Source organism: Lactuca serriola, chromosome 9, assembly GCF_051521515.1.
Source record: "Lactuca serriola cultivar US96UC23 chromosome 9, Lser_US96UC23_V15, whole genome shotgun sequence".
NCBI classification, from domain to species: Eukaryota; Viridiplantae; Streptophyta; class Magnoliopsida; order Asterales; family Asteraceae; genus Lactuca; species Lactuca serriola.
This window is the reverse complement of record NC_136416.1, coordinates 17,498,250-17,519,326: the sequence shown is the minus strand read 5'-3', so window position 1 is coordinate 17,519,326 and position 21,077 is coordinate 17,498,250. Positions and strand designations below refer to the sequence as shown.

General features: G+C 35.1%; 2 protein-coding genes across 3 annotated transcripts; both read left to right on the top strand.

Annotated features, from left to right (window-relative positions):
* Window positions 1–13: 13 nt before the first annotated feature.
* LOC145074397 (glutamate receptor 1.2-like) lies at window positions 14–4,147 on the top strand. Its single transcript, XM_079020779.1, has 5 exons — window positions 14–1,319; window positions 1,407–2,686; window positions 2,781–3,084; window positions 3,181–3,551; window positions 3,696–4,147. Exons 1-5 carry the CDS (start codon window positions 1,058–1,060, stop codon window positions 4,005–4,007), a joined length of 2,529 nt encoding a protein of 842 aa, XP_078876905.1. The 5' UTR covers window positions 14–1,057; the 3' UTR covers window positions 4,008–4,147.
* A 15,715-nt stretch (window positions 4,148–19,862) lies between these two features.
* Window positions 19,863–20,776, top strand: LOC145077000 (maternal effect embryo arrest protein). Of its 2 annotated transcripts, none has more exons than XM_079022782.1 (2): window positions 19,863–20,023; window positions 20,138–20,776. In XM_079022782.1, exons 1-2 carry the CDS (start codon window positions 20,016–20,018, stop codon window positions 20,661–20,663), a joined length of 534 nt encoding a protein of 177 aa, XP_078878908.1. In that variant the 5' UTR covers window positions 19,863–20,015; the 3' UTR covers window positions 20,664–20,776. The 2 variants fall into 2 exon arrangements, with proteins under 2 accessions (XP_078878908.1, XP_078878907.1); XM_079022781.1 differs by having other exon boundaries at window positions 19,864–20,023; window positions 20,099–20,776.
* Window positions 20,777–21,077: the final 301 nt, after the last annotated feature.

Below are 21,077 nucleotides of genomic sequence, written 5' to 3'. Positions count from 1 at the left end.
CTCCAAAATTTGAAGTTGCAAGGTATTATGTGTTATCCCTATAGCCGCCTAGATATGGTTTCTATTTGGTAAAAGGTTCCGAGTAGATATTTTGATTTAATTATATGTTTGATCACATACTTGATGATCTCTTTGGTGTTTGACCATATGCCCATCGTTGATTAAATATAATTATATTGAAGCAGTTTCAAGTAGTTGACATTTTAATTTTTGAATCCTTCTTGATGAGAAATTAAATATTTGATTAGCAATCGATTAACCATCTTCATTTAATAAAAAGTTACACCTTTACAATTATTATTTTAAATTTAGAAGATACAAAATACTTCGAATCCATGAGTGATCAGATTTGTTATTACGATCCTAAGAAATAAAAACCGCAGAACGTGATTTACGGAGCTTATGGTAAAGGATCGTTGCAAACCCATCGGTTGAGTTCTGGCATGGCTACATGGTTATCTAACGACAACTTAATCTTTTTTTTTGGCCACTCTTGCCCGGCATGAATGTCCTTCAGTTGTATGGTGTATGTTGCTTAAAGCTTAAAGACGCACATCAAGTGCTCGACGAAATGCCTGAAGAGCTTATGTCTCTTCTAAGTTGCTATTTATCTTATTTTCATGATGGACACGTGGATGTTGCCAAAAATGTGTCTACATCTACTACTGTGATTGCTGGGGCCTATCAAGAAAATTTCTCCAGACACTGAAACTGTTTAGGAAGGTGAAATTGATACATTACATTAATTATTTGTAAAATCAAAAAAAAAAAAAAAAAAAAAAAAAAAAGTTTCAATTCAATGGTCCAGATCAAAGATTGCTGACCAGGTTCTATTTTTGTAGTCAATGTCAATAAAATCAGGGAGGCCGAAAAAAGGAAAATCAAATGTCAATCTGATGAGATCATATGTATCTTTGACATCATTAATTAATTACTCCTTTCTCTTTCGAGCTCTTGTTTTAACAGAACTCCATTTTCTTTCTTCACCTTGTCACGGTTTTAGTGTGTCATACGGATGAAACAACAGCTGTAGCAAACTTGAAACTTTCTGTTCTCAATGGCGAATATCAGGGTACTTTCATTTTTGCTACTGATATTACTTAGCTTTCAAAGCCTTTTAACAGCACATGAAGATCCAACTTATAAGGAAGTACAAGTGGGAGTGATTCTTGACATGGAATCAGGGGTAGGGAAGGTCATTTATCGTTGCATTACCACAGCTATTTCTGACTTTTACTCAGCCAATCCTCACTACACAACAAGGATAGTTTTTACAACCAGGGATACCAAAGGAGAACCTCTGAGTGCCTTGTCCTCTGGTACTTTTTTTATTCCTATTTTTACTTCTTTCTCTTTGGTAAACTTTATTCTGAACTAACACTAATATATTGTTAATTGACATTCAGCTCTGGATCTTCTGGAGAACACTGAAGTGAAAGCAATAATAGGTCCAGAATCAACAGCCGAATCAAGATTGTTGAAGGTTTTGGAAGACAAGGCTAACATACCGATTCTTTCCTTCTCAACAACTCCCTTTTTGAATAGGAATCCTAATCTTCTTGGAATCCCACAAGATGAAACTACTCAGTTCCAAGGCATTGCTGGTATGGTAGACTTGTTTAAAGCAACGAATGTGATTGTTATCTGTGAGGACACTGCAAATGGGAGAGAAATGGCCAATTATATGGTTAGTGCGTTTCAAGAGAAACACATACGCATTACATATATTACCCTAATTTCAACTTTTTCCAGCAATGAACAAGTCAAGGTAGAGCTTCGCAAGCTTCAAACTATGCAATCCATGGTGTTTGTCATGCATACACCACCTTCTCTAGCGACTGATGTTTTCTCCATGGCAAAAGAGTTGGGCATGATGGATGAAGGATACGTGTGGATCATAACAAGTAAGACTACAAACTACTTGGATTCCATGGATGCTGAAGCAATCAAAACAATGCAGGGGGCTGTGGGTTTCAAATCGTATGTTCCATTATCAAAGGAGCTTCACAACTTTGTTTCGAAATGGAGAAAAGAACATTATGCTTTAAACCCTTTTAAGGAGATTAAGGAGGTAGATTTTAATGGTATATGGGCATATGATGCAGTTTACGCACTTGCCATGGCTGTTGAGAGCGTACAAACTAGAGAATTAGCTTCGAAAGAGTTGGGTACCAATATTGGCACATCACTACTTTTAGATAAGATGTTAAGAGTCAAGTTCCATGGTTTAGGTGGTGAATTCAAGCTTATGAATGGAAGATCCATCACCAAAGTCATGGAAGTGGTGAATGTGATCGGTAAGGGTGATAGGAGGGTTGGGTTCTGGATGATGTCTACGAATGGTGAGTTTGTGAAAGGAATTGGAATCCCGGATTCCATTTCCAACCGTGGATTGCAAAGTATCATCTGGCCGGGTGGGACTACCACCTTTCCAAAGCGTAGGATTCTACAAACAAATGGCAATAAGAAGCTGAGAATTCTGTTTCCAAATTTCGGTAGATTCCCAAACTTAGTACAAGTGACTGTAGATCCCAAAACAAATCTATCGGGTGTGAGTGGCTTCTGTGGGGATGTTTTCAATGCTGCGTTTAACGCCTTAGACTATGGAGTAGGGATTGAGGTTGTTCCATTTAAATATGAGGTTGGAATTACTTACAACGATCTAATTCAAAAAATCTATCGTAAGGTATGTTTTTTTTTCACGCAAAACTTCATGAATTTATCTTGGTAAAGCATGCTGTTACATAGTTTTTGGCTAATATGATATTGGATTGCATCAGGAATATGATGCTGCTATCGGGGATTTTACAATCACAACAAACAGATCTCTCTATGTCGACTTCACAATTCCCTTCACTGATCTTGGAGTTGGTATAGCAGCCCGAAACACCAAGAACAACATGTGGATCTTCTTAGATCCTTTTAGTGCGGGTCTTTGGATCACAAGTGCTTGTTTCTTTCTCTTTTTGGGGTTTGTCATTTGGTTTATCGAACATCCTACAAACAAAGAATTTCAAGGTTCAATGATACAACAGATAGGAACCACCCTCTGGTTTGCCTTTTCAACCCTTGTTTATGCTCACCGTAAGCACTCTTACTCTAATTTTGATTCACTTAAATATTTGATCTTGTTGAGCATTAAATCAATACCTTAGACATGTTGGTGACTGGAAACTGCAGGGGAGAAACTGCAAAGTAATCTATCAAGATTCGTGGTTATTGTTTGGGTTTTTGCAGTGCTTGTTCTCACATCAAGTTACACTGCAACATTGAGCTCTGTTTTAACAGTACAACAGATTGGAATGAATGAGATCTCTACGGGATTCCAGAATCTTTCTCCAGTAGGAGGATATGTATTTAACAAACTGAAACCTGTTGATTTCAATTTGGAGAAACTATATACACCTGAGGATTACTCTAAAGCATTAAGAAATGGAAGAGTTGATGCAATCGTCTCTGAGATTCTTTACATCAAATCATTCCTTGCAATGTATCCAGCTACCGATGTCTCCTTGATTGCAACAGCATCCACCACCAATGGTTTTGGTTTTGTGAGTATTCTATGTTAGACCATTATTCTATACATAATTATATATGTTATGTTGACAACATTAATTTTAGCCTCTCTGAGCAGCTTGTTAGAGGTTGTATTAGAGAATCCAATTTACTTCTCTCATTTAACTCTATGTTTGCAGGCGTTCCAAAAGGGTTCGCCCTTGGCGAGAGAGGTGTCGACTGAGATAGCGAAGATGCGGGAAGACGGGACATTGAAAGCATTAGAGGATAAATGGTTGAAACGTGAATCTGCAATGATGTCAAAGGATTTTTCTTCCCCTTCACCAAAAATCTTGAATCTTTACCGGCTTCGAGGTCTCTTTGTTATCAGTGGTGTGTCGATGGCATTAGTCCTTTTTGTGTCCATGATTCATCTTCTTCACAAAAAATGGCATGCCAAAAATATAACAAAGACACTAAGGTCTGTCTTACGAAATACATGCACAAGATAGTGATGTGGAATTAACATATTTTTAAAGTTAAATTCTAACCATTATACTCCACATCTTATTTCTATATAAAAATCATAATATGTGGTCACATGTGTTGTAACATACCAAGAATCATGATAAAAAATTTCATTTTTGTAAAACATTTCTATAAACCAAAATATAATCAACCATTGTTTTCAAGACAAATCCATAAAATCAGAGTATCAAAAATCTCTCAAGACATATATTAGCAGGAGGGTATGTACGATCATGCCTTCGCCTTATCCCAATTATCTGATGTATCTGAAACCATGAAACCTACAAATGTAAACCAAAGCTTAATGAGTTTCCCCAAAATACCCCACACACAATACATATACAATGCATGCACAACAGGCCTACAGCACGCTAGACCACCACCTGAGCCTTCAGCAACAAGTTGGACCGCTTGTGAGCCTACAGCATACGTTGGACCACTCCCTTGGGCCTACAGTGTCAATTGGGCCGCCCGGGTATCTTGGCCTTCAGCACAAAGCAGGATCGTCTCAACCCAACCATATTACGTCGACATATGCAAACAATAATCAATAGCCAACAAGTTCAGGTAATCATACAAATCCACCAAACATATCACTATATCATAACAACATCCTATATACACAAGGATAGATAATCATAATCTAGTGGGCCGACATTAATGCCTTCGACCCACGAGTATAGTGAGAAAAACTCACCTTGAAGTCTATAAGATAGTTGAACTGATCACTAATCCAAATATCGACTCTACAAGTCACCTATATAATAAACAGGGACCAAGTCTCAAACTACGGCTCAAAAGACTCTATTTGACCTAAAGTCAAACTTGATCAAAGTCAACGGTCAAAAGTCAACTTCCAGCTAGTCTATGCCCAGCGTAGCAGCTCTACGCCATGCATAGAGCCTAAGGTGGCAAAATGGGGGAAATTGACGCTACGCCCCGCGTAAGGGGATTTACGCCCTGCATAAACCCTTGATATCCTAACTTAATCATTAAGCCCTTAATACAAATCAATAACTCTTCCAACTTCTAAATCTTTATCTTACAAACGTTTTAATGCATAAAGTCTATGACTTTATCCATTTGCATGCATACCAAGGGCACAAAATCATAACATATGTCCAAAAATTCATCCAATGCTCCAGAACTCATGCATGGGAATACAGATCAATAACTCTTCCAACTTCTAGATCTTTATCTTACAAACGTTTTAATGCATAAAGTCTCTGACTTTATCCGTTTGCATGCATACCAAGGGCACAAAATCATAACACATGTAAAAAAATTCATCCAATGCTCCAGAACTCATGCATGGATGGATGAGAGTGACCAAACTCTCATTTTTATGACTTAATAACCCTAAAGAAATGTCTGGATATGACATTCCAATGGCCTGGAGTAACTCTTACACATATTCACCATGGTTATGAGGACAAAAGCATAAAATCGTAAGGCATAACTAGATCTAACATAAAAACACATCAATGTAGGAGCTTTATACCTTCTAAAGATAGTTGAGTGGATAAAACCTCTATATCTATACTGATTTGACCTCCCAAGTGGTTCCATAATCTTTTTCTTCCTTCAAAAGTGAACACAAAACACACCAACAGCTCAGATCTCACAAATATAGATTAGGCTTTCTAAGGAGACTGTTTAGGAGGATAAAGGTTGAGGATGGAAGGTCCTCAAGGGATTTAGAACCTGTAAATATGGCTCAAACCCCCAAGATTAGGGTTTTGGTTCTAGGAAGCTACGCGATGCGTAGCTTGACCTACGCCCTGCGTAGATAATTTAATCCCCGCTTCAAGATTCCCTCCTACGCGCTGCATAGGAGATTACCCTAAGCCCTGCATACGACCAAACTCCCTAAAGAATTAAACTTTTAAAATAAGGAAAGAAATTTACCTGCAAGGACCGGATGTTACATGTCTACATCTTTTTCTACCGACATGTAAAACAGTAAAAGTCATGTTCCCGATATAAAACAAGTATCCTGATGTAATCTTGAGTCACCTACATCTCCTAGCTAATCATTGTCTATATATCCTATTAGATTAAAATCATTTGTTTTGAATAAGAATAACCCAAGGCTATATGAAATGTGTGTAGCTTTTCCAAATGTGTGTTAACTGGCTCTTTCATGAATCCCCTTACTACTCTAACACTATATAAAATATCCATCCTTATGCATGTGAGATAGAGAAGACTTCCAACTAAACTCGTGTATGTGGTTGCATCTACTCGTTCTCCCTCGTAAAACGTATAAAGTTTCCTAATAGCTTCCATAGATGTTGATACCAAATTGCAATCCATCATTTTGTTCATCTTCAAGTTTCTTTTCGTATATGCTTCTTATGACATTAGAATACTTGTATTTTCTTCTTTAAACTCAAGACCAGGGAAATACTTCATTAAGCCCAACTTTGTTATCTCGAATTTTCAAGTCATGTCACCTTTAAATTTTTCTGTCATCTTATTATGAGGTGATTAACATAAAGAACAACAAAGATCAAATGAATCACATGTAGTACATGCTTGTACTAACAATCGACTAAACCCATTCTCCTTAAAGTCTATATCGAATCGAATATTCCATGGAGGGGATGTTTGCTTTAACCCATATCGAGCATTTCTCAACTTTAGAAACTTACTCTCACACCTTACTTTTATGTACCCATGCACGTGTTCCACATATATCTCCTCTTATAACACAATGTTCAAAAAAGTTCACTTGACATCCATTTTAACTTTTTTGTCATTTGAATTGAGCTTCTCTATAAATTAGTAGTCGAATTGTTTCTATTCTCGCAACTCGCAATTGAGGCAAAAACTTCATCATAGTCGATCGTTGCATTGTCTATAGCCCTTTACGAACATTCTTTCCTTGTATCTTCATATCTCATACTATTTAGTCACTTTATTTATATCGAACTTAATAAATGAATACTCTTACCTTTACTTACTTTTTGTTATTTTTTATCAGCTCTTATTAAACATACTATTTTTATTTTTTAAAGTCAAACATGTTTTTCTTAATACAAAGAGTAACTATTGTAAATTTACAATAAATAATATATATCTCTTCTTACAACACATTGTTCAAGACAGCATATTTGACATCCATTTGAATTGAGCTTCTTTAAAAATTAGTAGTCGAATCGTTTCCATTTGTCAGAACTAGAGTAAAAGTTCCATTTGTCAGAACTAGAGTAAAAGTTTCATCGTAGTCGACCGTACATTTTATCTATGGATCATTACAGTAGTTCTTTCCATATATCTTTATATCTCATACTATTTAGTCACTTTACTCATTATTCAGTCATTTTATTTATATCGAACTTAATAGATAAAGACCGTAACTTTTACTTACTTTTTGTTTTTTTATCGGCTCTTATCATAAAAGACTACTTTTATTTTTTAAAGTCATATGTTTTTTTTCAATACAAAGAGCGTTATATTGTAAATTTATAATAAATAATATATATCAAATGTTCAATTTAAAATATCGTAGTATTTTTATCATATAAAGAAAAGGTAAATTGCCATTTCGTTTTATTTAGATTGTTCTTTCAATTAAAAATAAACATTATATATAGATCCGATAAAAAATAAATTTTAGGTAGGAAGGTAAAAAAAATTATACATATCTTTTTGCCGAACCAAAAAAATAAATCATGACATGAATCAAGACAAACATGATGCACAAATAAATAAATAAATATATATATATATATATATATATATATATATATATATATATATATATATATATATATATATATATATATATGGGATGGTTCAAATGAAGACAGTAAATAAAGTGAGGACGTGAAGACACTACTTTTATGTTATTATTCTGCTAAGAATTTTACATATATGTTCTATTGTTATAATTCTAATGTGAATATTTGGCGTATGATTATTCATATATTTATTTGTAGTAAGTTATAATGTTAATATTAAAATATGATTATTCATATATTCATTACCGAATAAAGACATAAGACAGTATATATATATATATATATATATATATGGAAGAGTTATATGGAGAACGAATATAATAAAAAACAAAACCCTAAAAATATGTAAAAAAATATTTTAAAAAATCTAATCTTTTTTTTACTTTACAAACCTAAAAGTCGCAAGTTATATATAAATTCTTAGAAAGAATTTCAAAAAAATTAATTTTTTAGTGAAGTTGTATAAAAGATTCGATTTTTAGGTTTGTAAAGTCAAAAAAAAAAAAAAAGATTAGATGTCTAATAATATTTTTTATGTATTTTTTGGGTTTTAGGTTATTTTTATTATAACCGTTTTGCACTGATATATATATATATATATATATATATATATATATATATATATATATATATATATATATATATATATATATATATATATATATATATATATATATATATATATATATATATATATATATATACTGTAACACCCGTGTTCTAGATCGGTTTAGCTTCTATATATCAGGGGTTAAAGATGGAGTTTTGGGAAAACCTTGTGCCATGACGTGGCATTAGAATAATGGAACGCGTGTTTTATTCATGGCAATGGTGTGGCATCTGTTCTGGACCAAACTCATGATCTTTTAAGGTTTCCTTCGTATTTAAACCCCATTAGCTTGAATCTAGGTTTCCTTATCAGCCTCCATCACCCTCAAACCCCCCCCCCCCCCCCAAAAAAAGACCTAATCCTAAACCCTCTTGGTGATTCTTGGCTTATTTTGGTGCTTTTGGTAGCTAGAAAAAGAAAAAGGTGTCTAGTGTGTTGATTCAGTGAGCAAGCATCATCATCGACCTCTTAAGCAGTCTTTATGATCTTATAAGTGATCAAGTTTCCATCTTTTTGTGTTTACTCTCTAGATCTAGGTTTTATGTATTATTTGGTCCATTTCATATAGTTGGTATGGTTTGAAGAGATAACGGTTGCAACTTTATGGCTTCTCTAAGTCCCAAGAGTCTTATATATCATAGATCTAGCAAGTGGTGATGATTTAGGAACCTGACATGAAATCTAAGTCATATTACAACTTTTGACCTAGATTTGGGAAAGGACATGCATGGGATATGCATGTTCGTAAAGTTTACATTTTTAGGGTTCATTAGGATCCCTAAAGTGTTTCTGGAAGTTTTGGGTTGAAGATTTCATGGATTAAGTGCTTAATGGTCTAGTCTCATGCTTTAAGTTGCCTTTTTGGACTTTGGAATTTAGATTTAGACATATATGGATGTGTTAAGGGATAAAGTTGGAAACTTTATCCATTAAGACCCTAGAAAGGACCAGATCTGATCTTTGGAGCTCTCGAAATCGGAAGAAAATGGATTAAGCTTGTTTGAGCTGTTCAGACCAGTCCCCACGATGTGGCCTTAGCCTATCATGACGTGGCGACAAGGGAATCATCGACTGTCTTGGCATTTAGTGCCCACGACGTGGCCAAGGAAAGCCACGACGTAAAGGCTGCTAATTGGCAATTTTTGATCTTTCTTTGACCCTTGACTTTTTAGGTATGGTTAACTTTTGTTCAATTGTTGGATCTAGTGTATAGACTAAGGTTGGACCTTGCATGTTTTGATAGGAGTATTGTAGCATCTGTTGAAGGGTTTTGAGTGGCAGTTTAGCTGATTCGTGAGTCAGGTGAGTCTTCTCACTACACTATGTAGGATGCTAGTTGTCTTTGTGACTCTTGCATTTTGTGTTGGGTTGGGTATGTGGGTATGCATGTAGGGTTGGGCCCATTGGTATGTTGGGTTGGGCCAGTTTGTATGTTAGGTTGGGCCCATTGGTATGGTGGGTTGGGTATGTTATTATGGTTTGGGCCCAATGCGAGGGTTGGGCCCATTGATATGTATGGTGTGTGGTATTTTGGGGAACTCACTAAAGGCTTATTGCATATGATTTGTAGCTTAACATTTTTAGGTAATTCCATTTCCAAAGAGAAGGGTCTGGATTGACCGCACAACATCCCCCAGAGTTTATTCTGCATTGGTTATTTGTGATTTTTACTTTGATGTTTAAATGATATATTTCACTTTGATTGGTTTTGGACTAAATTTATTGTATGAGTTTAATGTTTTAAAAATAAAAATTTTAGTATGAATTTTTGGGACGTTATATATATATATATATATATATATATATATATATATATATTATTTATACAATATATATTATTTATTATCTAATATATCTTATAAAACTATATTATTCGAATAGTGTGGTTCAAGGCAAATAATTGTCAATAATATAATAAATTTGGTTTTTATTAAAAAAAAAATCAATAAATATACATAAAACATTTCAATTATTTGCTACAACAACAACAACAACAACAATAATAATTGTAATAGTAAAATTAACAACAACAACAACAACAAAAGTTAATACTTCATAACAACCTAGGCTACAAAAAATAAATAAATAATGACATGGACCTTCAAGTACATATTCTAGATAAATTGCAAAATATATTCTTGTGGTTGTCAAAAAAAATTATGGTTTTGGTTCAAAAAAGTTTGGTAATGCATCATGATCCAATTTTAGATACCTTATATGGTTTTGGTCTTTGTGGTTGACTTTTTTGTGGTTCTGGTCCATACCCTACATAAAATGACAAATATACCCTTAAATATTTCTTTCTCTAATTTCCTTTAATTACTAGGAAAAAATCTCACCTACACCACCCGTCCCTCTCGTCCATTCATATACCTTTGTCTATTGTAAACATACTCAAAGTGCACTCCAAGAGCCAAAGGTTTCAATGTCTATCACCCTTACTTTAACCATCGGCGCCTGTTGCATCATTCGTCACCGATGTCCAACACTATCACACCTCGCCCTTCATTCAAAACTTTGACTATTCCCTCTATTTTGTGGACATTCAATTTCTCTTGTTGGTTCCTCAGTGCTCAACAAAGTCCCCAAAAATGTGACAACCCAAAACTTCTATCTTGTACACTTAGTCAAATTCAATCAATGTTAAACTTGTTTTGTTGACTTATTGTGTTGTTTAAGGGTTCATTTAAGTGTTCTAAGCTTGAGTATGACCAAGGTTGAGTTTAGGAATGAGTCAGCAAGTCGTATAGTGTCAAAACCGGGCCATACACACCCTTAAAGGGAGTGTACGACCATACACATGGGTGTGCGACTGCACACTCACCTCTTGGCCGCACACTCTCTCTTTTAGGCACCAACTTACCCCTATATAAAGGGTAGCCCCCTTTCCTTTCATTCCTTTAACACCTTTGTAGCACCTGGTTCTTGGTACGTGTTCTTTTTATTAAATCTTTAAATATTTTGCATTTGGTCTTGGACTCGGCGAGTTGATGGACCAACTCGCCGAGTAGAAGCGAGATGAGGCGCGGAGTTTAAGTTGTGGACTCGGCGAGTATACCCTGTTTGGGCAAAAACCCTAATCCGAGGGTTTGCACCCTATTTAAACACCTTAACTCGGCCTCCTTAGTCTCATTTGCTCCCAGAAGACCCCCATAGCAAACCCTAGCCGTTTTTGAAGCAGTCTAAGGCATTTGGAGTGATTTTGGTGCTTTTGTGATCCAAGGAAGGAAGGAAAAGCTTGAAGGATCAAGAAGAGGCTAGAAGGATTCGGTTTTGAGCATCATTTGCAGACTTTAGAAGGTATAAAGTCTATACCTTGCTTGCTCTTTTGATAGATCCTATTTTGTGGAGTTTTAGGGCTTTTCTAAGCCATTTTGGTCACCAACCATGATTGCAAGCATGGTTTGAGGTTGATGTTTCGGATCTAGGTCCTTAGAGGGGTTACAAGGCAGAAAGGAGTGGCTTTTGCACTCAAGGAAGGCCCCATGCATTGTGAGAGCTTGTTTTAGGACCTTTTGAGCTTAAAGTCCCATGCAAGCACGTAAAGGTTGTAACTTTACATGCTAGATCGATTGTAGAAGCATAGATCTACATTTGATCAAGGGTTGTACATCATAAATCGAAGATTCAGTGAGTGGCTGTGACCAACTCGGCGAGTCCGTTCTTGGACTCGACGAGTCCAAGGTTCTATCCCATATCAGTTGAGGGTTATAAGGACCCAGTTGAGGGTGGGGAAGTTTTAAGGGGGTCCCAAGGGGTGACCCAACGTTCTGGACTAAGCCATTGTTCTGGAAATTCATGGGACTCGGCGAGTGCATGAACAGACTCGGCGAGTCCAAGGCAATCTTCTTAAGGATGAAGATGAACTCGACGAGTTGTTCATACAACTCGGCGAGTCAAGGACAGGACCTGTGTATCAGTTTATGATGAACTCGACGAGTTGTTCATACAACTCGGCGAGTCGGATGAGAATTCAGTCGATGTTCATTTAGAAGGAAAACTCGTCGAGTCATCGCCTAACTCGACGAGTAGAGACGGGTATGAGGTCTAATGGAAGGATAGGGACTCGGCGAGTTGGCGAGCCAACTCGGGAGTCAGGTCAACTAGAAGTTGACTTTGACTTTGACTTGGTCAGGGGTAAAATTGTCATTTTACCCTAAGAGTAGATGTCAGTTTCTAACTAAGTGTTTTGTGGGAATTCTAGCCGGAGGATTTCCGGAGCAGCAGCGGCAGCAGTCAAAGGATTCCCGCACAGTTCAGCAGCTGCTACGAGGTGAGTTACCTTCCAGTAGCAGTGGGTCTACGGCCATAATGTCGGCCCACCAGTAGGGATCGTATGCTAGATGTTTGTCTTTGTGATATTCATCTGTGTTGTTACTACCTGATATGTTATATGCTAGCGTGATATGGTATGTGATAGTGATAGAGTTCGGTTGTTAGGACCGAATGGTAGGTTAGGCACCCCAGATATGCCTAACAGTATGTTATGACATGTTTAGCTGCTAGCATGATATGTTACATGAGATAGAGGTAGTAGGAGGGGAAGAGTCCTCGAGATTCGGTTGTTAGGGCCGAAGGGTAGGTCGGACACCCCAGATATGTCTGAAAATAGATTATGCTATGATATATGTGATAGTAGTAGTAGGGGGTGAAATAGTCCCCGAGGTTCGGTTGTTAGGACCGAAGGGTAGTCAGCACCCCAGAATGGCTCGACATGGGTAGGTCAGTGCCCCAGAATGGCTTGACACGGGTAAGACGACACCCCAGAATGGCTGCATGGGTAGGTCGGCACCCCAGAATGGCCGTACGGGTAGGTCGGGCACCCCAAAAATGCCTGACAGTATGTATGTGATGTGATTGTATGGTATGTGGTACGATGGGGGAACTCACTAAGCTTCGTGCTTACAGTTTTCAGTTTTGGTTTCAGGTACCTCTTCAGCGAAGGGGAAGGAGCTGGCGCGGTAGCGGCACATCATACACACACACATTGGTTTTCCGCATTATGAGATGTTCTGGGATTGTACTCTGACATTATTATTATTTTCATGTTTTGGGTTTTCAGACACGAGATATATTTTGTGAAATGATATTGATCAGATGATGTTTTACTACAAATGTTTTACAAACCACTTAATTTAAATGAAATTTTTTGGGCGTGAAAATTGGGTCGTTACAACCTTGGCAACACACAACACCATTTCTCTCAAGCTTCTTCAACCACAAACCCTCCAAAACTTCAAGAACGTGAGTAATTCAGCCTCTAACTTGATATCCATGAAAGACCACTCTATCTAAGCCTTAAGTGTGTAATATTCGTCATGTTTGGAAGTGAGTGCGGCCGCACACCCCCTTTAAGGTGGTCACACACTCTTAAAATACCCTCCAAAGTGAGAGTTTGACTTCCATACTCAAGATAGACATGACCCTAGCCTTGTTGCACCTTGAAATTGACATTTTGGACATCATCATGTGGGGTGTACGACCGCACACACCTATGTACGGCCGCACACACCCTTGTGCGGTAGCACACTCCTTGTGTGCGACCACACACTCATCCTAGGGCCGCAAACCCACTTCTATGACCCTTAACTTGCACTACAAATGAGTATAGACCTAGAACACTTCATGAATACAAGTATGGACCTTGAGAACACTTCAAAGGCACCTTCTTTCATGAGTGTATGGCCGCACACCCATGGCCGCACACACACTCAAGGTGGCCATACACTCCCCTCATGCAATCCTACAAGGTCCTAACACTTAGTGCAAGTAGTTCCAAGTCTCTAGAGTGGTTCTCCATCACATATAGTGGTGAAATACCTTCATTTGACTCTTCTATGTATCATTACGTGCTAATTAGGATCAAATCGTGTTCAAGGCTTCACTTGAACACCCAGATTTCCGTATCGATCCTTCAATCAAACCACTTACCCGAGGTAAGTTCATACCCCTACATTTTTCGTGTTTTTAATGTTTTCAGGGGGGAATACAAGCCAAACTCAAAGTATTTTATTAAGTTTTAAACTTATTAATATAGTCCAACGATTTCCATGTTTAATAACATATTCGGATATTTTATCCCTTTTTGTAATATGTTGAGCATAAGGGAAACTTTTATTTTGAAAATCTAACTTCATAGCTTTTAGAAAGGTTTTTATAAAGCATTTTCCATATCAATTCTAATAAACTATAATGGGTATAGTTTGGCATAACCCTCTAGGCAGTTTTTACCAAATCAGATTTCATGGATGAATATGTATAAACTATGGCAGATTTAGTTTATGTTATATATTTTCTCATGAGTATAAAGTACTATTATTCAAGGATAATTATTGTTTTATACTGTTTCTAGCTAGTAAACTAGATTATACATAATTGTGAGGCTTTACTTCAATACTGTACCCTTAGGTGTACATGGATAAATTCTATCTCAGTATAACCATAGTCTCCTGGAGGGAGAGCGTGAGATTTGTGAATAGAGCTATTCGGGACTGACAATCCCACACCTAACTGCTAGCTACAGTTAGGCAGGCATGCCTAAGGTGAACAAATGTCATTTAGCTTAAACGCCTGAAGAACGTTATAAAGGTCTCTAGGTCATATCAAGTATGGTTATACGACTCGCAAATAGGTATAAACTAACTTTGGTTTACGGCTCTACTCTTCATTTGTTTTGTTTTAAGTAATAAAACTAATTTTATATATACTGATAGTAATCAGGGATTTCTAAACTTGCATCTCTACCTCTAGGACGGATAACTGTTTTTAGGGAAAATATGGGATTTCCTAGGATAACACCAGCATCTCTAAAACTGATGGTTTATTTTCTACTAATAGATATTCATATTCATTCCATGATTCCTTGGATTGTACATATCTTGTATGAATCTGGAAGTCATGGAAGGAATGGGTTTTGAAACATGCTTTTCATAAGAAAATATAGGATTTTCTTGAGGAACACTTTTCAAAAGGATTCAAAGAAACATTTTCCCACCAAAACTAAATGCTTATGAACTCACCAGCTTTTTGCTGATATTCTTTCAAAACTGCTTGTATTCTCTGGAAATCAGTAGGTAGGTACCTTCCGAGCATTTTGAAGAAGTCGGAGCGAATAAGATCAAGTCTTTATAGTTTCCTTATACTTTTGATGTATTCGAATCAGATTTAAAACCAATGTAAACTTATTTAATTTTCATGTATGCACTGTTTGGTTGTGTTTACTATGATTGCTATTATGCACTGGTTGTGATGTTAAAGATGACGTCCTCCACTCCGAAACGATTCCACCATTTTGGTTTCGGGGTGTGACAAAAAAGACCACCACCTCTCCTCTATCCCCATCATTATATACTTATAAAGCTTGCATTTTTTTTCTTGAACCACATTCATTTGAAACTCCCATGCATTTTTTCCTTTCACCACATTCATTTGAAACTCCTATGACTTTTCAATTTCTTTCTAATAATTATTATAAGTTTGTTGATAAGGTTAAATAAATATCAAACCTAAAGTGTAATCATATATAAAATAAATTTCAATATTAAAAAAATATATTTTTTCTACTTATAAAGTTTCTTTTTAACTTTTAACATATTATACTTAATTTATTAGGTCTAATATGTTGTATGTAAACCATTATCATTTTAAAGCTACAACTTTTGATCAATTTGTATAAAATACTTAAATTGTTAATTTAAATATAAGTTTACAAGATCAACTTAAATATAAAATTTATTTCAACTTAAGCAGCCCAAAGAATATTTTGTAAATAGTTAAAAGTAATAAATTGTAGTGTCTTTCTAATAATGATTATAAATTGGCTAATAAGGTTAAATAAGTATCAAACCTAAAGTGTAATAAAAAATAAACTAAATTTCAATATTAAAATAATATTTTTACTTCTACTTATAAAGTTATGTTTTTAACTTTTAACATATTATACTTAATTTATTAGATTTAATATGTCGTTGTATGTAAACCATTATCAGTTTAAAGTTACAATTTTTAAACTGTATGGACAAAATACTTAAATTGTTAATTTAAATATAACATTAGAGGATCAACTTCAATAAAAATTTCAGTTCCACTTAAAAAAACCCAAATAATATTTTGTGAATAGTGAAAAGTGATAAATTGTAGTGTTAAATACAAAAACTAAATTGTAATATCAATTCACTAAAATATTTTCTAAATATATTTTATAATCGTTAAAAATTTTGAAATAAGTAGCTTAAAATAACTTACAATAACAATAGTTCAAAATAACTCTATATAAATGATTATATTGTTACCTTTAAAAAAAATGTTTGATGTTTTAAATAATTACACTAATAGAAATTAAAACGTTAAGCAAATAAATTTTAAAAATGAATTAACAATAACAACAACTATAAATAATATTAAACCATATATTATATTTAATTTTATTCATGAGTAACCTGCAGGTAGATGTCATTCAAAAGATTGAGATTATACAGTTTTAATAGATGTATATATTAAATATAATTCAAAATAATCAATATACTATATATCAACTTAGTATACGGATTATTATATCAAATTTAACAAGACATTATTGTTATATCTAAAAAAACATATATTTGTAAAGATTTCAACTATATAGATGGTTATGCGCAACGCGCGGACACTCGCCTAGTTTCCTTATATAATTTGAAACGTAGCCAACATCAATTTTTAGAATCAAGCACTCTTGTTCCTCCTTTGCGATTCAAGAACCCTCTCATTCCTACATTAGTGTTTCATTCCCACCACCTCCGATCCCCTCCTTCTTTCCTCCGATTCCGACAAACAATATCGATTTATGCCATACACCGATCAATTTTGAATGTGAGAAATCGATTTTTAGATTTCTCTTTTTCAACCTTTGTGGGAGATTCTTTGACTACTTTATATGGATTTAAGGTTTCATTCCATATAGATCGTATCTAGAACATAAATGTAATCAGGTTTTGTCAATTTTGGGTTCTTTCATTCAAAGAAAGTCATCGAAAATTGCAAGAATGGTGGTGGTGTTCGATGGTTTCCGACAAAAATAAAGGTTGAGGCAGTGACGATAAAAATATTTGTCAAAATGAAGATGACCAAAATCACTAAAATGATCAATAATTAAGCCACTGGTAAAACAACAAACTTTTTTATATCAAAACTACACTTTTTTAATGGAAATTGTCAGAAAAGTCCCAACATTTTTGGAAAAGTTTCATTTAAGTCCCATTTTTTTTTTTGCATAAAAAAATCCAAAAAACCGGCTAAATCTTACAATTTAACCATTTTTTACATTTTCAACCGGTAACTGTTTACGTGGCAGGCCAAGTTGGATCGGGCTGCTAACGTGGCAGCTAATGTGGCATGCCACGTCAGCCAATAAACCTTAAAAAAACGTAATTATGAAGAAAAAAATAGCCTACTCGGATCGAAAGGAACCTCACCCACCAAACAAACGCCACTAGCCGGTTAGGCTAGAGGATATAACTGCTAATTCTCTTTCACGCTTATATATATATATATATATATATATATATATATATATATATATATATTATTAAAAATGAAAACGTAAACATAGGTCTTTTATATGTAGTTTTTAAACTTTTTTTCTTCATTTAAACGAATATATATATATATATATATATATATATATATATATATATATATATTATGTGTATAAGAATGTATTTAATTTTTTTTATATATGTATTTATTTAATAATATTAATACTATAAATTTAAAAATAATAAATTTATTTGTGTTTTTTACATATTTTATATGTATTTTTACAAATCATTACATATATACATTTTCAATTTAAAGGAGGATATTTTTTTTCCTCGAATTGTATAGTTCAATACATATAGATTGAAGGCAAACAGGCAACAAGCTACGCCGCTAGCCTTTCTGGATAGCAAACCAATTCTTTTGAAAACTATATTTGTGGATCTAAGAGATATGACATTAGAATGCATGACCCGTTAGACTATATTGAGGAGTTCCACCACCTCTGGTGCGAGAAAACCAAATGTATCGAATGCAAAATGAACAAACACATGTTGATTTGTTATACATGCATTCTCGTGTTTTACCACTTTGCACGTAGCGGCATGCCCAACTATGAAACCCCCGTTCCCCAAACCAACAAGAGGAGAGACCCCAGTAAGATCTACGCATGCATGCTTCCCTCATATCCATCCAAAGACCAAAACGTCAGTCGGTCTAAGTGTGGACCTTCCATCATACGGGTCCGTCAAAAAGGTCACTGACCCTTCTTTCTTCACAGAATATATATATATATATATATATATATATATATATATATATATATAGAGAGAGAGAGAGAGAGAGAGAGAAAGAGAGAGGTAGGTAGGTAGGTTCCGTTGAGATTCAAAATAAAATAGAAATCTCGAGATTCAACCTCAGCCACGTATTTCGCATCTGCCGCTCTAACCCTTCGGCGTACCGGCGCGACAGGTCTGGTGTAATCATAAATGATTACACAGTGCCACCCGTTCCTTTCTCCTCCGCCACCATCCCCACCACCGTAACCGCCACCGCCACCACCACCACCACCACCTCTGACACCAGTCGACCCCATTTTAGTGTTAGGTTATTTTGTTTTCATTATCTACTGTGTGCATGTATGATTGATTTTGGACCAATCATTTTAGTTATTTTAAGAAAGTAATTAATGCATATTAAATGCTGAAGATGTAATAATTACATCTTCAGCATTTAATATGCATTAATTACTTTCTTAAAATAACTAAAATGATTGATCCAGAATTAAACATACATGCACACAATAGATAGTGAAAACATTTGAACCTAATTCTCTCTGTCTCTTTCTCTCTCTCTCTCTCTCTCTCTTGTATATATATATATATATATATATATATATATATATATATATATATATATATATAATTTATTTTTTCATTTTGCAATAGTTGCTCGTAAGAAAAGAAAAAGACTAAAAGGTTTTCAACCTAGTTAGTCGCCGTTGCGTTTTGGGGGATTGAAGTCCCGTGTTTGAATCCCATTCTTTCCGTTTTTCTATCTTAAAAATCATTTTTTTTCTTTGAACTTTAAGTAAATGAAATACATTATATATAATTGTGAAGGAAGAAAAGAAAATATATCTTCTTGCCTAAATGGTAGGTCCCTGGTTTGAAACTCCCCCTCTTCGTTTCCATTGGCAATTTTATTATTTTTAAGTGTAATGAATCAGCATGCAAAAAGTCAAAGAGGATTAAATCTTAGATTTTTTTATTAAAAAAAATTAGGATTAAAGTAAAACCTTTTTTAAAATATTGAGATTTTTTTGAAAATTTCTCTTTTTAAATACCAAACTTTTTTTATATCAAAACCACACTTTTTAATACCGATAAAAACATTTTGGCAATCTTGTCTATATTCTATTTTTTCTAATTTATTTAGATTCAAATTTACACTTCTATTTATTGGGTTGTACATATGTGGCTTACATCTTTTTATGACAAAGTACCATTTTCAAAGCTACTTGTGTCTAATTGTCCTCACCATCATGTCTTCCTCACGCAACCCTGCAACAAAACCCTAAAATCTACCCTTCACTGACGAAGTGGAGCTTTCAAGTTTTAGTAATGGCAGAGTAAGCACCTATCTCACACATACTAACTGTGTTTTATGTATCTCAAAATCTTCGATTTGCATTTTATTCTTTCAGATCTAATGGATACCCAACTTACTGTGACCAACAAAGCAGATCACGATCTTCTTCAACATCGACAACGAGTATTCACGTAACAGCACTTGACGGTCTCGTAAACGTCAACTCCCTCTTCACAATCGCCGTCTTCGTCGGTCTCTCTCTCACAACTCCCGGCCAACGCAGCCTCGAGAACCGATCCGCCTGTGACGCCGATATCTCCGTCGCCAAAAAGCTTTTGGTTTTTGAAGTTGTATCGTTCAGCTTTTTCCTTTTCTCATCTCTGGTTGCTCAAGGTCTTAAACTCGCCATCAATCTGCTCAACAGTACCGATGTTGATGAGGCTTTTAGGGCACACATTAATCTCAAGGCGTTGAGGTTCGGGATGCTCGGATCGGCTATCGGATCGGTTATGGGGTGTTTGTTCCTAATGCTCTCGATGGTGAATGTGATTGAGATTCGATTGGGGATGTTGTCTTGTGGAAGTAGATCCACTGTGAATGCTGTTGCCTCCATGATTGTCCTGGTGACCTCTGCACTTTTGGTTTATATTTCCACTGCTGTTTATGCATTTTTACATTAGAATCGTTATATATTCATCAACTAACCCTCCCTTCAACTTTTAATTTCAAGTTTGTTTGATTAAAAATTGTGATAATGCTTGAACAATACTTGAAATATTGCCCTTTTGAATCACAGTGGTTGATCTCTTTTCAGTTTGTTCCATCATTTTCGAACTAAATCTCTTTCTATTTTCGACTTGAACTTCCTAAATATTCGATTGGGGGATACTGTCACTTTCCTGTTTCCTGAGGGAAAATAAAGAATGCCATTGGCAATGAAGTCATGTGAAAGTCGGTTTTTTTTCCTTTGATGATGCAGTCTGTCGTTATCGATCAAACAGGTCAATGGATTCACGAAGAACAATTTACCTAAATGGGTAAAATAAAATAAAAACTGTACATCTCAAATGTAAGGTTGTCAAAATTTAGATGAT